Consider the following 13,935-nt stretch of genomic DNA (forward strand, 5'->3'; position numbering starts at 1 on the left):
CTCGTATCTTAAAAACAAATTGAGATATAACGATGAGATAAAGCACGTTTTAAAGCAAATTTAATGAAGATTTGGTGTGCCATAAATGATTTCTTACATTCCATAAACCTGGTCATTATGATTTTTTAAACTCAGCTCTACATTTTTATTAATTTGTAAAAAAAAAAATTTAGACAATCGTATTTTAAGAACGAATTGAGATATAACGATGAGGTATAAAATATTTTAAAGAACATTTCAATCTGTACATATTTATGCTTTTATATTTCGATAGAAGACGATGTGTCACTCGCATCGAATAATATTTCAATAAAAACATACCCAAAATTAGATCAAAAATCATTTTTGTCAATATGTTTGTTTTGAAACCTTTAAATATCTCTAAATTTTCAAAATCAATCAACGCAATCAATTAAATTTTTAAATTTAATGATTAATAAGGAAGAATCAACAAGAAAATTTTGTAACAACACCTCGTGATTTGTTCTTTTTTTTTACGAATCGGCATCTCGTTATATTTTTGTAATGGTGAAGTGGAGTGAGGGTCATCTCTACTATTTAACGATTCTAACTCGAATGAAAGCTTTTCAGTAGTTGAAAATCAACCGGACCGTGCTTTCCTCCCGAAAAATTATTATCACTCAGTTGAAATCCAATTCGGAGAGGAATTTCTATTAGAAAGATAAAGAAAACGAACGTTTATCGGTGATTTGTTGAACAAAAATTGTCCTCCATCCTATTTATAATTGAAGAACATTTACGTAAATTTCGTGTTATTGAACGTTAGCCAAGTAGAGTCTGAGATTTGGTGAGGTGGACATTTTCTCGTAGGAAAATAAAAGTGTTCGAGACGACATTGTGAATATGAATTAATTTTTTTTCTATTTCTTAAAAGAAAAATTTTAAAAAATGTGTTGCAAGTGTTGTTGCGCTACAGTTCAGCCGATTCACGTCCCGATTAATTTAAATAATCAAACCGATGTTTACAAAACCAGAGTAAGTCGCATAATTTGTACAAATAAACAATTTCAAAATTTAATTAAAAGCTTTTAAGTTCTACTTCGTTTAGTAAGTTATGATTAATGTTTAGCGAACGTGGCTGAACGCATTTTGAATGCAATTAGATGGTAATTTATTGCTTTATTTCTAAAAATAAACATTCCCGCACGTGATCCATCAGAGTACGTCTTATGCAATAATTTGTAATGCTAAAATAACATAAATGAAGTTATGTTATAGTCTACCGACTTTGATTTATTAACCTTTCATACGATTTAATATTTTCATTTTTGTTTTTTGGGTGTATGATTCAAGTTTAAAAAATTCTAATAAAAAAGAAATCAAAAAAAAAACATAAATAATAACATAAAATGTCAAGTTTAAAAGTAAACGATAAATTTAGCTCATTGACATTTAAATTGGTTTCAATTTGAGTTGGTGTTCAACAAATTATTTTAAACAAACCTTTAATTTGATGTTAATTTTTTGGAAATGATGACCTAGAAGATATGATAAATAGGTGTGGTGTCTGCAACAAATTTTTATTTCTGCATAGCCAAAAATCACATTTAAGGATCACCTTCGTGTATTTAAATTGGCGTTTGTCCAATATTTAAGTGCTTAATTTTACGTTTTTTTTTTAATTCGACATTCTTTTAAAAATTAAGAATGTGGAAACGTATTTGAGAAATTAATTTGTTTTTCAGGGTCCAGAATTGATCAGGATATCAAAATTTTTTAAGGATGCTAAGGAAGGCCAATTCGTCAGCTATCTTTATTCAGATACGAGGACTTTATACGAAGGTTTTCGAAGAGGTGCCAAAGAAGCAAGTAAGTTTTTCATCATCAAATTAATATTATTTAAATGAGATGAAAATCGAAATAGTTTTCTTTTGGTCGACATAAGTCATAAGGAAAAATATTCATTTAACACTTGCTGTCCAAATAATGCCTACACATCTTATAATAATAGTTCTTAACAGATAGTGTGTAAGATAAGATATATACAGTGTGTTAATTAATTATCGTACCCGACGTCATCATTGCAAGTATGCAACCAACATCACAGTATAGATATTGTAATACACAAATCGTATATTGCAATACCAATACTGTGATATTGGTTGCATACTTGAATTAAGACGTCAGGTACGAAAATTAATTAACACACTGTATGTATATACAGGGTTATTTGACGTGAGACAAGCGATTATCTCGAAAACAATATGTGAAAAATGTGCTGGACACCCATTATTTTGCAGCCACATATTTTGTCTTTCTTTCCTGCTCAAATCTACAAATCTAGATCTATTGTACCCCAATAGATATCGTTATCAAATTTCACAGTGCAGTCCGTCCAATGCTGTTAACGAACATTAATACCTTGCTCGGTAAAAGGTCATTCACATCCTTTGAGGAGATAAACTGCGACCCAAAAATCATGAATCTGATACGGTTAACAGCAGGGCAGTGGCATAAAACATGCTCAATCGTCTCTGCTTCCTCCGCACATAATCGGCATTCAACATCGTCGGCTAAACCCAACAAATTGAGGTGTGCTTTTAATCGGCAATGCCCAGTAAACACACCCATTAGTACTTTTATGCTGCTACGAGCAAGTCCTAAAAAGTTCCCTGTTGTTTGGTTTTAGTAATTATCATACACATTGCATCTAACTTTTGGGTTTTGACATCATCCACGTGATACTGGAATCATCTATTATATACTAAAATGATATTCTATACAGGGTGATTCATTAGCTCTATGACAAACTTTGGCAGATGAAAGGTGATGCGATTCTAAGGAAAAAATGTTATATGAATATGGGTCCGATTCATTTTGGTTAAAGAGTTACAAGCCTTTGAAAATTTTACACAGTTTAATAGGCAAATGAAAATGTAACATAAAAAATAAGTTTAAAAATTACAAAAATGTCCGCCTTCAGCTTGAATGCACGCCTCACATCGACGAAGTAAAGATTCTATCACACGACGTATGATATTTGGATCATTCCGTATGCTATTAGCTGCATCTTGAATTCTGTCCAGTAGTTGCTGACGGGTAGTAATTTCTACATGGTACACAAGCTGCTTCATGTGTCCCCAGAAATAATAATCCAGCGGATTTAGATCTCGAGATCGTGGTGGCCAGACTACTGGACCTCCATTGCCAATACATTTGTTTGGAAAATGTTCATGTAACCAAGCGATGACTTCTCTTCCTCGATGTGGTGGTGCACCATCGTGCTGATACCACATATTTTGAACGATGTTAAGTGGTACGTCGTCGATAAAATCGAAAAGGTTATGTCCCAAGAAATTTCTGTACATATTTGCATTTAAGCGTTCATTTATCACCCATACAGGTAGCAAAGAATTGTTAAAAATGCCACCTCAAACGTCTACACTAAACCGTTGCTGAAATCTTCCTGGTCTAATTGCATGTGGATTTTGCAAGGACCACACATGTTCGTTATGATAATTATTTATGCCGTCCCTAGTGAAACACGCTTCATCAGACCACAAAACTTGGGAAATGAAGTTATTATTTTGAGCATGTTGCTGAATAATCCAATGGCAAAATGCTAAGCGTTGTTCAGTATCTCCAGGATGTAATGCTTGAACATTTTGGCGATGAAACGGATGTAACATTTCTCGATTCAATACACGCCATACAAAACTTTGGGATATTTGTAACATGCTCGCTATACGCCGAGTACTAATTGAAGGGTCGTCAAGTACTAAATCAATAACACGTTCTTCATTTTGTACATTCACATCATGGGGACGAACGGAATCTAGTGGACCTGTTTCTCTCAGTCTGCGAAATGATGCACTAAACACTGCATGGGCAGGTTGATGTCTATGTGGAAGCCTACGAAGGTATTCTCTTGCTGCTTGCCGAGCGTTTCCGTTACAAAGCCCGTATACAAAAATAATATCTGCATATTCTTCAGTCGTAAATACATGCATTTTCGTTTTCGATCAAAACTCTGACAATTATAAACTTTGAAACACACAGAATAGAGTAAATTGAAATGTTTGACATAAAGAACTCAGTTTTGTTATCACAGCCAACTCTGTATTTGTGCTTCATAATTATTGTTGCAAATCTTTACTTCGTCGATGTGAAGCGTGCATTCAAGCTGAAGGCGGACATTTCGAACAATTTTTGTAATTTTTAAACTTATTTTTTATGTTACATTTTCATTTGCCTATTAAACTGTGTAAAATTTTCAAAGGCTTGTAACTCGTTAACCAAAATGAATCGGACCCATATTCATATAACATTTTTTCCTTAGAATCGCATCACCTTTCATCTGCCAAAGTTTGTCATAGAGCTAATGAATCACCCTGTATACTGGAATCATATACTGTATACTGGATTCATGCAGTAAACGATATTATGTAAATTTTTGTTGTTTCATCATCAAAGCCAATATCAAATGTTATTAATATTATTTATATGTTTAAACTGACTCTTTTCACACATATTTTAATTAATTTTTCAGATAATGGTCCTTGTTTGGGTTGGAGAGAATCGTATAACAAACCTTACCAATGGTTAAACTACAATGAAGCTTTATTAAGAGCGAAAAATTTCGGTGCTGGATTAATTCAAATGGGTTTACAACCGGGAACGGAAACTTTTATAGGGATTTACGCTCAGAATTGCCCCGAATGGATCCTAACCGAACAAGCTCTTTATTGTTACAGCATGGTTTTAGTTCCGTTATACGATACCCTCGGTCCGGACGCATGTGCCTTCATCATTAAACAAAGTAAAAAAAAATAAAATTAAATAAATCAAAAATTGTACTTGTACAATTACACAAATTTGTTAAAAATTAAATTGTACTTTTTTAGCCTCTATAAATGTTGTCGTATGCGATGACGACCAAAAATGCAATTTCCTATTGGACAAAGGTCCACGTTGTATGCAAAAATTGATCGTTGTTAAAGACGTTCGAGCGGCGACTAAGCAAAGAGCGAAAAACCGTGGAGTTGAGATTATTAAGTTTTCTGACGTTGAAGTTCAAGGTTCGAAAAGACACCATCCAGAAACGGTAATTAAAAAATTTAATTAATTTGTTTTAATATGTGAAATTTCCTCCTTTAAAATATTTATTTCTAAACCATTACAAATAAGTCGACGTTTCGGGAATTATTCCCATCATCAGGCTTTCATAAATTTCTTACCCAACAACTTCTCACCAATTTTATAATTGGACCGCGTTATGGATCACTTGACTAAGCGACAAATAAATAATGTTGAGAAAAATGTAAGACTTCTCAGAATAAACAGGTTCAAACTATTGAAAATTGTTTGGCTATCACAAGAACAGTTTCTGTAAGTCGTGGCATAAATTTAATCACTAAAACTAGAGACAAAATGATGACGATTCGTGTAAACATTTTTGAAGAAATTAATCTAGAGTTTGATTGGTACTTTTATACTGGTTTTTATTTTATATAGATAAGTCTAACCAGTTTCGGCCCTTGGCCATCTTCAGAGACTCTACAAATAGATTAACCACTTCATTGAGGTATTGTGTAACACACATGGCTGTATGAGGCCGTGCATTATCCTGCATTAGGATAAAATCATCGCCTATAAACTCACTGAAGGGTTGCACGTAATTATTTATCGGTGGGCAGTTAATGATTCATCGATGATGACCAAATCAGTGCAGGCTTCCCGGCTTATTTCTGCCCACATCATTACTGAACCACCTCCATAACTCAGACGGGGGCTAAATGTGCATTCCGCAAACCTTTCTCCATTTCTTCTCCACACTCTTTTCCGCCCATTTGGAGAATGTAAGCGGAACCTGAATTCATCGGTGAAGAGAACATTGTTCCATTGCCTCAAATCCTCAATTCCTCTGCAAGCTTTCAACCCAGATTCCTTTAGTCTTCGGCGAATTGCTCACATTTGTACCTCGGACCTGTCGAAGCTCATTTTTCGTCTATACTGACGTTAAATGACGATTCCGCAAAGCTATAACACGAATAAATCTGTCATCAACAGCAGCGGTTTTTCGTTTTCTACCGCTTCCTGTCTTTCTCTTATTTCTTCCAGTTTGTGTTATCACTCTTTTAATAGTGGAGCGATGAACATGAAGGATTCTTGCAACACATTCATAATTACGCCCATCTTCAAGACAGAGAATAACCATGGTACTAATCTTCTGTATAAAAAATCACTGTCCAACTGTCATTAGAATAACAATGAGCAAAGCCACCTTATTAAAACGTAAAGTATCTTAACCCTTTGTGTCCCGACGGTACTTTAAAGTACCGGTAGTTTTGAACACTCATTTTGAACAATCCGCACTGTAGGGTTTTTAGGTATATTTAAACTTATTCGTCCAGATGTGAGGTTAGAAGTTTAATGAAAAGTGGTGTTTGAATTTGTTGATCGTTTTAAAAAGATTCAAAGCATTGAGCTTTAATTTAGAACAAGTCTCATTCCTTAATTTCAATAAATACGGCTTCCAGGAATTTTTAAATTAACATCTTTTTTGGCACTTTTAGGTTATACGAAAATGTAAGTTTTGTTACAACATTTTTTTTCTCAATATTTTTCCAATCCAACCCAACAATTATTATACATCATTTTAAAGAGAAAGCTTTGAGCTTTAATTTAGAATAAGTCTCATTCCCTAATTTCAATAAATACGGCTTCCAGGAATTTTTAAATTAGCATATTTTTTAGCACTTTTAGGTTATACGAAAATGTAAGGCTTGTTTCAAGATCTTTTTTCTCAATATTTTTCCAATCGAACCCAACAATTATTATACATCATTTTAAAAAGAAAGCTTTGAGCTTTAATTTAGAACAAGTCTCATTCCTTAATTTCAATAAATACGGCTTCTAGGAATTTTTAAATTAACATCTTTATTGACACTTTTAGGTTATACGAAGATGTAAGTTTTGTTACAACATTCTTTTTCCCAATATTTTTCCGATCCAACCCAACAATTATTATACATCATTTTAAAGAGAAAGCTTAGAGCTTTAATTTAGAACAAGTCTCATTCCTTAATTTCAATAAATACGGCTTCCAGGAATTTTTAAATTAACATCTTTTTTGACACTTTTAGGTTATACGAAAATGTAGGTTTTGTTACAACATTTTTTTTCTCAATATTTTTCCAATCCAACCCAACAATTATTATACATCATTTTAAAGAGAAAGCTTTGAGCTTTAATTTAGAACAAGTCTCATTCCTTAATTTCAATAAATACGGCTTCCAGGAATTTTTAAATTAACATCTTTTTTGACACTTTTAGGTTATACGAAAATGTAAATTTTGTTACAACATTTTTTTTCTCAATATTTTTCCAATCCAACCCAACAATTATTATACATCATTTTAAAGAGAAAGCTTTGAGCTTTAATTTAGAACAAGTCTCATTCCTTAATTTCAATAAATACGGCTTCCAGGAATTTTTAAATTAACATCTTTTTTGACACTTTTAGGTTATACGAAAATGTAAATTTTGTTACAACATCTTTTTTCTCAATATTTTTCCAATCCAACCCAACAATTATTATACATCATTTTAAAGAGAAAGCTTTGAGCTTTAATTTAGAACAAGTCTCATTCCTTAATTTCAATAAATACGGCTTCCAGAAATTTTTAAATTAACATCTTTTTTGACACTTTTAGGTTATACGAAAATGTAAGTTTTGTTACAACATTCTTTTTCTCAATATTTTTCCAATCCAACCCAACAATTATTATACATCATTTTAAAGAGAAAGCTTTGAGCTTTAATTTAGAATAAGTCTCATTCCTTAATTTCAATAAATACGGCTGCCAGGAATTTTTAAATTAACATCTTTTTTGACACTTTTAGGTTATACGAAAATGTAGGTTTTGTTACAACATTCTTTTTCTCAATATTTTTCCAATCCAACCCAACAATTATTATACATCATTTTAAAGAGAAAGCTTTGAGCTTTAATTTAGAATAAGTCTCATTCCTTAATTTCAATAAATACGGCTTCCAGGAGTTTTTAAATTAGCATCTTTTTCTGACACGTTTAGGTTGTACGAAAATATAAGTTTTATTTAAACATTTTTTTTCTCAATATTTTTCCAATCGAACCCAACAATTATTATACATCATTTTAAAAAGAAAGCTTTGAACTTTAATTTAGAACAAGTCTCATTCCTTAATTTCAATAAATACGGCTTCCAGGAATTTTTAAATTAACATCTTTTTTGACACTTTTAGGTTATACGAAAATGTAGGTTTTGTTACAACATTCTTTTTCTCAATATTTTTCCAATCCAACCTAACAATTATTATACATCATTTTAAAGAGAAAGCTTTGAGCTTTAATTTAGAATAAGTCTCATTCCTTAATTTCAATAAATACGGCTTCCAGGAATTTTTAAATTAGCATCTTTTTTGACACTTTTAGGTTATACGAAAATGTAGCTTTTGTTACAACATTCTTTTTCTCAATATTTTTCCAATCCAACCCAACAATTATTATATATCATTTTAAAGAGAAAGCTTTGAGCTTTAATTTAGAATAAGTCTCATTCCTTAATTCCAATAAATACAGCTTCCAGGAGTTTTTAAATTAGCATCTTTTTCTGACACGTTTAGGTTATACGAAAATGTAAGTTTTGTTTCAACATTTTTTTTCAATATTTTTCCAATCCAACCCAATGATTATTATATATCGATTTAAACAGAAAGCTTGAAACTTCAATTTAAAATAAGTTTCATTTCTTAATTCCAATAAACACGGCTTCCAGAAATTTTTGAATTAGCATCTTTTTTGACACTTAGTTTTTGCTCAATATGTTTTTTCTCAATATTCTATCAGATTTTCGTCGTTCTGTATATTCAAATTTTCTGCGTTCACGAAAATGTCGTAGCGCAAATTCAAAAGAAAGAGAAAGTTGTGAAAATTGTTCTGCCAAAGCAACTCAAGTACCATTATCCCCCCGGAATGGGGGGATTGCATATTTTGCTAAAATTAATTCCAAAGGCCTTTGCTGAGTGTATTTTGATAGCGTTTTAATTCTGTTACAAAGTTTGGAAATTTTTGACTTCTTGGGACACAAAGGGTTAAGTAAATTGTTAGTGACAAATTCATTTCGTTCTTTAAAATGAACGAATGCACTTAGAGACATGAACCAAAAAAATAAAATGTAGGGAACTTAACAAAAATTATAATTTTGAAACAATTTATACACAAAATATAACCTTTACCCACCAAACAGCATGAAAATCTTTAACAACGATAAAATGTCGCTTAGTCAAGTGATGTATAACGTCTCTTATCATGAATTAATTTGTTTTAGCCACCGAAACCGTCTGATTTATGTACAATTTGTTATACGAGTGGAACGACGGGAAATCCGAAAGGTGTCATGTTAACACACGAGAACGTTATGGCATCAGTTTGCGCGGTAATAATGCAATTAGGGGATCACAAACCGGTCAGTAGTGATGTTATGATATCATTTTTGCCGTTGGCCCATATGTTGGAACGTTGTTGTGAGAACGCGATGTACCTGGTTGGGGCGGCCGTTGGATTTTATTCGGGAGATATCAGAAGGTTAAGCGATGACATGAAAGCTTTAAGACCAACGGTGACCCCAGCAGTTCCACGATTATTAAACAGAATCTACGATAAGGTTCAAAACGAAATCGGAAGGAGTTGCATTAAAAAAATGTTGTACAACATGGCGATGAGTGCGAAAGAAAACGAAATTAAAAGAGGGATTATAAGGAATAACAGTTTCTGGGATATGTTGGTATTTAGGAAAGTTCAGGAAGGAATGGGAGGGCGGCTTCGATTTATGTTAGTGGGATCCGCGCCTTTGGCAGAAAATGTTTTGACGTTTATTCGTTGCGCGTTGGGTTGTTTGGTGGTTGAAGGTTATGGTCAAACGGAATGTTGCGCCCCAATTTCGTTAACAGTTCAAGGCGATTACGTCCCAGGACATGTTGGTCCCCCCGTCGCTTGTTGTTGCGTCAAATTGGTCGATGTGCCCGAAATGGAGTATTGGGCCAAAAACAACCAAGGCGAAGTTTGCGTCAAAGGAACAAACGTTTTTAAGGGGTATTACAAAGATCAAGAGAATACAGATGAGACTATTGATGAAAATGGATGGCACCACACCGGGGATATAGGAATGTGGCAAAATGTATGGTTAAAATAATAAGAAGAAGAATCGAATTAATTTAATTTATGAATGATTTTAGAACGGAACCTTAAAAATTATCGATAGAAAAAAGCACATTTTTAAATTATCTCAAGGCGAATACATAGTTCCTGAGAAAATAGAGAATTGTTATATTAGATCTCAATATGTACAACAAGTTTTTGTCCATGGTGAATCATTAAAGGTAAAAAATGAATTAAAAAATGATTAAAATGATAATAAAATTTGGTTGCAGTCATGTATTGTAGCAATTGTTGTACCAGATGTAGATGTAATCAAATGCTGGGCACAAGAGAATGGAATTCCCGGCACATTAAGCGTTTTGTGTAATCACCCAGAAGTAAAACAATTAATTTTAGACGATATGTTAGCATGGGGAAGAGAAGGAGCGTTAAAATCATTCGAACAAGTAACAAACTCATAAATAAAGCAAAATTGTTTTAATTTTAATAACACTTTTTTTTTGATAGGTAAAAGATATTTATCTTCACCCCGATCCATTTAGCGTACAAAATGGATTGTTGACACCCACAATGAAATCGAAACGGCCACAAATCAAGTCGTACTTCACCCCGCAAATCGAAGATATGTATAAAAAACTGTCGTAATAAAAACTAATTAAATTTTTGTATAAAGAAATGATACAAACACAAAAATAAATAAATAAGAGTCAATTTAAAACGCAATATTCATACGACAGCATATCATTTCACGGTTTTTTCGTTCTGTTGTTTGTTGTTGTTAATGAAACGCGTTTTTATATTAAAATCACGACGCGAAATAACATTCTCTTTGTAACTTAAATAAATTGAGATAAAAAAATAAGAATGAAAATGAAAAAAAAAAATTAAATAAATCAAGAAGAATTTGATAGTTTTATGATGAAGGAAAAAGAAAGTAGTGTTTAAAATTCACCGTGTATATAAGTAATTTGGGTTTTTACTATTACAACCCCGTTTTACAATAATAAATAGATTATTTTTTTTTCTTTTCGTCTTAATTATTTTTTAATAAAACAAATAGTTTTACGATTAGCGAGCATTTAAAGGAGCTTGAGTTCGATGACTTAATTAAGTTGTGCATAATTTATTTTGTTAGTTTTCATTTTACAACAAGAAACGTTTCACGCAAAAATAAAGTTCTATTTTACAAAAAAATAAAATTAAACTTTGTGTTGTTTTAATTAAAACGTCCAATCTTTATGGAAATTAAATATAAGGAGCCCTCCAACAATTAATTATAATATAAGATTTTTTCTTAAGAAATATTTGAAATGTCTTGAGTTGCAATTGAATTATTCTGAACAATTTGAAATATAATATAATATAGGTAATATTTGAATTATTACCACGCAGTTCTCAAACATTATAAAGAATGTTACAATGTTACAGTTGGCAAGCGTTTGAAATGGTTTTCAATTATTTGGAGGATTTTCGAATGATTCGGAACAACTTGTGAAGTGGCCATGAACCAGTTTGTCATCATTTAAACAACTTTTCAATAATTTGAATGATTTTCCAGCTAAATCCCAATAATTTAGACAACTTACCAATGATTACTAACCTTAATTAAGAAACTACTTCTCCAATTCTAGAGAAGAATTAAAGAGGAGAAGAAACATTAGGGTTTAGTCGTGAAAAAAACTTTCAGTTGTCAATGTCAACTTTAATTTTGCTATTATATTCGTAGTCTTCATAAAATAACCTTTAAAGTAAGTCCAAACTTGACGATATTATCTCAAAAAACCAAAAAGTTCAAACTTTCAGCTTTTAATTTTGACATATTTGTCAACTTCATAAAAAATCCTTTAAAATGAGTCCAAACTCGACATATTTAACTTTAATATTAAGGCAAATCAATCACTTCCGGTTTGAAACGTCAACGTCAATTTTTACATATTTGTCGTCTTCGTTAAAAAACCTTTAAAATGAGTCCAAAGATGACGCACTTATCTCAAAAAACAAAAAAGTTAGAATAAAAAACATTAAACCCGAAGTTAGCAACAATTTAATTTTTAAATATTAATACCAACCTTAATTTTTTATTTTTTTTTTATTATATTTTTGTTTTTGTAACAAATATTAAACATTTTATAAAAATTAAGAATATGTCAAAATGACATTGAAATTTCAAACCGGAAGTTCTTATATCTCGAGTAATACTGGAATTAAATGTCTCATGTTTGGACGCATTTTAAAGGATTTTTCACTCCGATTACAAATATGTCAAAATTGACGTTGACATTCTTAACCGGAAGTTGACCATACCTTCATTAATATTGAAGATAAATATGTCGTGTTTGTACTCATTTTAAAGGATTTTTAATGAAGATTACAAATATGTCAAAATTGAGGTTGACATTTTAAACCTGAAGTTAGTTATCATGTAATAGAAGTTTTATAACTGCATTTGAATTAGATAAAAAAAAGTTATTCTCCGCAAATTTGTTTTGAATAATTTCAATTACAGTTTTTAATCATTCTGAACCATTTGAAATATGTACCTATTAATCAGTTTTCAGCCATTTTCAATTTGAATTATTACCACCCAATTCTCAACATTATGAAGCATTTTGCAAAGCTATAAACACGTTTGGGACAACTTTGGATGCAGTTTTCGACCACTTTCATCAACCTGGACTAGTTATGAACCAGTTCTTAATCATTTAGACAAGGTTACCGATCACTTTGAATAATCTGGAATAGCTATGACACAGTTTTCCATTATTTAGACAAGTTTCCATTGATTACCAATTAGTTTTCATTTAATTTGGTATATATTTATACGTTTACAGTGCTATAGACCTGTTTTGAATAATTTTAATACCAGTTCAAGCATAATGAACGATTTCAAAAAAATACGAAAATATTTTTAAACATTTAGACATGTTTTTGGTGATTACCAACTAGTTTTTCAATCATTTTGAATGACTTAGAATAGCTGTAAATTAGATCTCAATCATTTGGACAACATTTTTTAATCATTTCAAGTTTTCAATAATTACCAACCTTAACTATCAATGATTTTGAACAATTTTGCAATGTTGTAGACCTGTTTTGAACAACTTTACATGCAATCACTCTTTTTTAACAACTTGGAATAGCTGCAAACCAGTTGGCAAAGGTTTGAACTGGTTTTCAATTATTTGGAGGATTTTCCAATGATTCAAAACAACTTATGAAGTGGCCATGAACTAGTTTGTCATTATTTAAACAAGTTTACAATAATTTGAATGATTTTCCAGCTAAATCCCAATAATTTAGATAACTTACCAATGATTACTAACCTTAATTTAGTAACTACTTCCACAATTCTAGAGAAGAACTAAAGAGGAGAAGAAACATTCAGGTTTAGTCGTGAAAAAAACTTTCAGTTGTCAATGTTAACTTTAATTTTATTATTATATTCGTGATCTTCATAAAATAACCCTTAAAATGAGTCCAAACTCGACATATTTAACTTTAATATTAATGGAAATACAATCACTTCCGGTTTGAAACGTCAACGTCAATTTTTACATATTTGTTATCTTCGTTAAAAAACCTTTAAAATGAGTCCAAAGATGACGCACTTATCTCAAAAAAACAAAAAAGTTTGAATAAAAAACATTAAACCCGAAATTAGCAACAATGAAGGTAGCAATTTAATTTTTAAATATTAATACCAACCTTAATTTTTTATTATTTTTAATTATATTATTGTTTTTGTAACAAATATTAAACATTTTATAAAAATT

General features: G+C 31.2%; 1 protein-coding gene across 4 annotated transcripts in view; it reads left to right on the forward strand.

The window, feature by feature from the left end:
• Positions 1-11,187, forward strand: part of LOC111413405 (long-chain-fatty-acid--CoA ligase 5) — a 40,420-nt gene extending 29,233 nt beyond the window's left edge. For 3 of the 4 annotated variants that reach the window (XM_023044362.2, XM_023044363.2, XM_023044361.2), the window contains exons 3-9: positions 1,707-1,830; positions 4,511-4,780; positions 4,866-5,065; positions 9,333-10,181; positions 10,240-10,383; positions 10,435-10,608; positions 10,670-11,187. In XM_023044362.2, coding sequence (XP_022900130.1) covers positions 1,707-1,830; positions 4,511-4,780; positions 4,866-5,065; positions 9,333-10,181; positions 10,240-10,383; positions 10,435-10,608; positions 10,670-10,807 — 1,899 coding nt within the window. In that variant the 3' untranslated portion in view covers positions 10,808-11,187. Of the gene's footprint in view, positions 1-828; positions 997-1,706; positions 1,831-4,510; positions 4,781-4,865; positions 5,066-9,332; positions 10,182-10,239; positions 10,384-10,434; positions 10,609-10,669 lie in introns of those variants that run through there. The other variant, XM_023044365.2, reaches the window with a different exon arrangement.
• Positions 11,188-13,935: the final 2,748 nt, after the last annotated feature.

The sequence above is a fragment of the Onthophagus taurus genome, chromosome 5, assembly GCF_036711975.1.
Source record: "Onthophagus taurus isolate NC chromosome 5, IU_Otau_3.0, whole genome shotgun sequence".
In the NCBI taxonomy this organism is placed as follows: domain Eukaryota; kingdom Metazoa; phylum Arthropoda; class Insecta; order Coleoptera; family Scarabaeidae; genus Onthophagus; species Onthophagus taurus.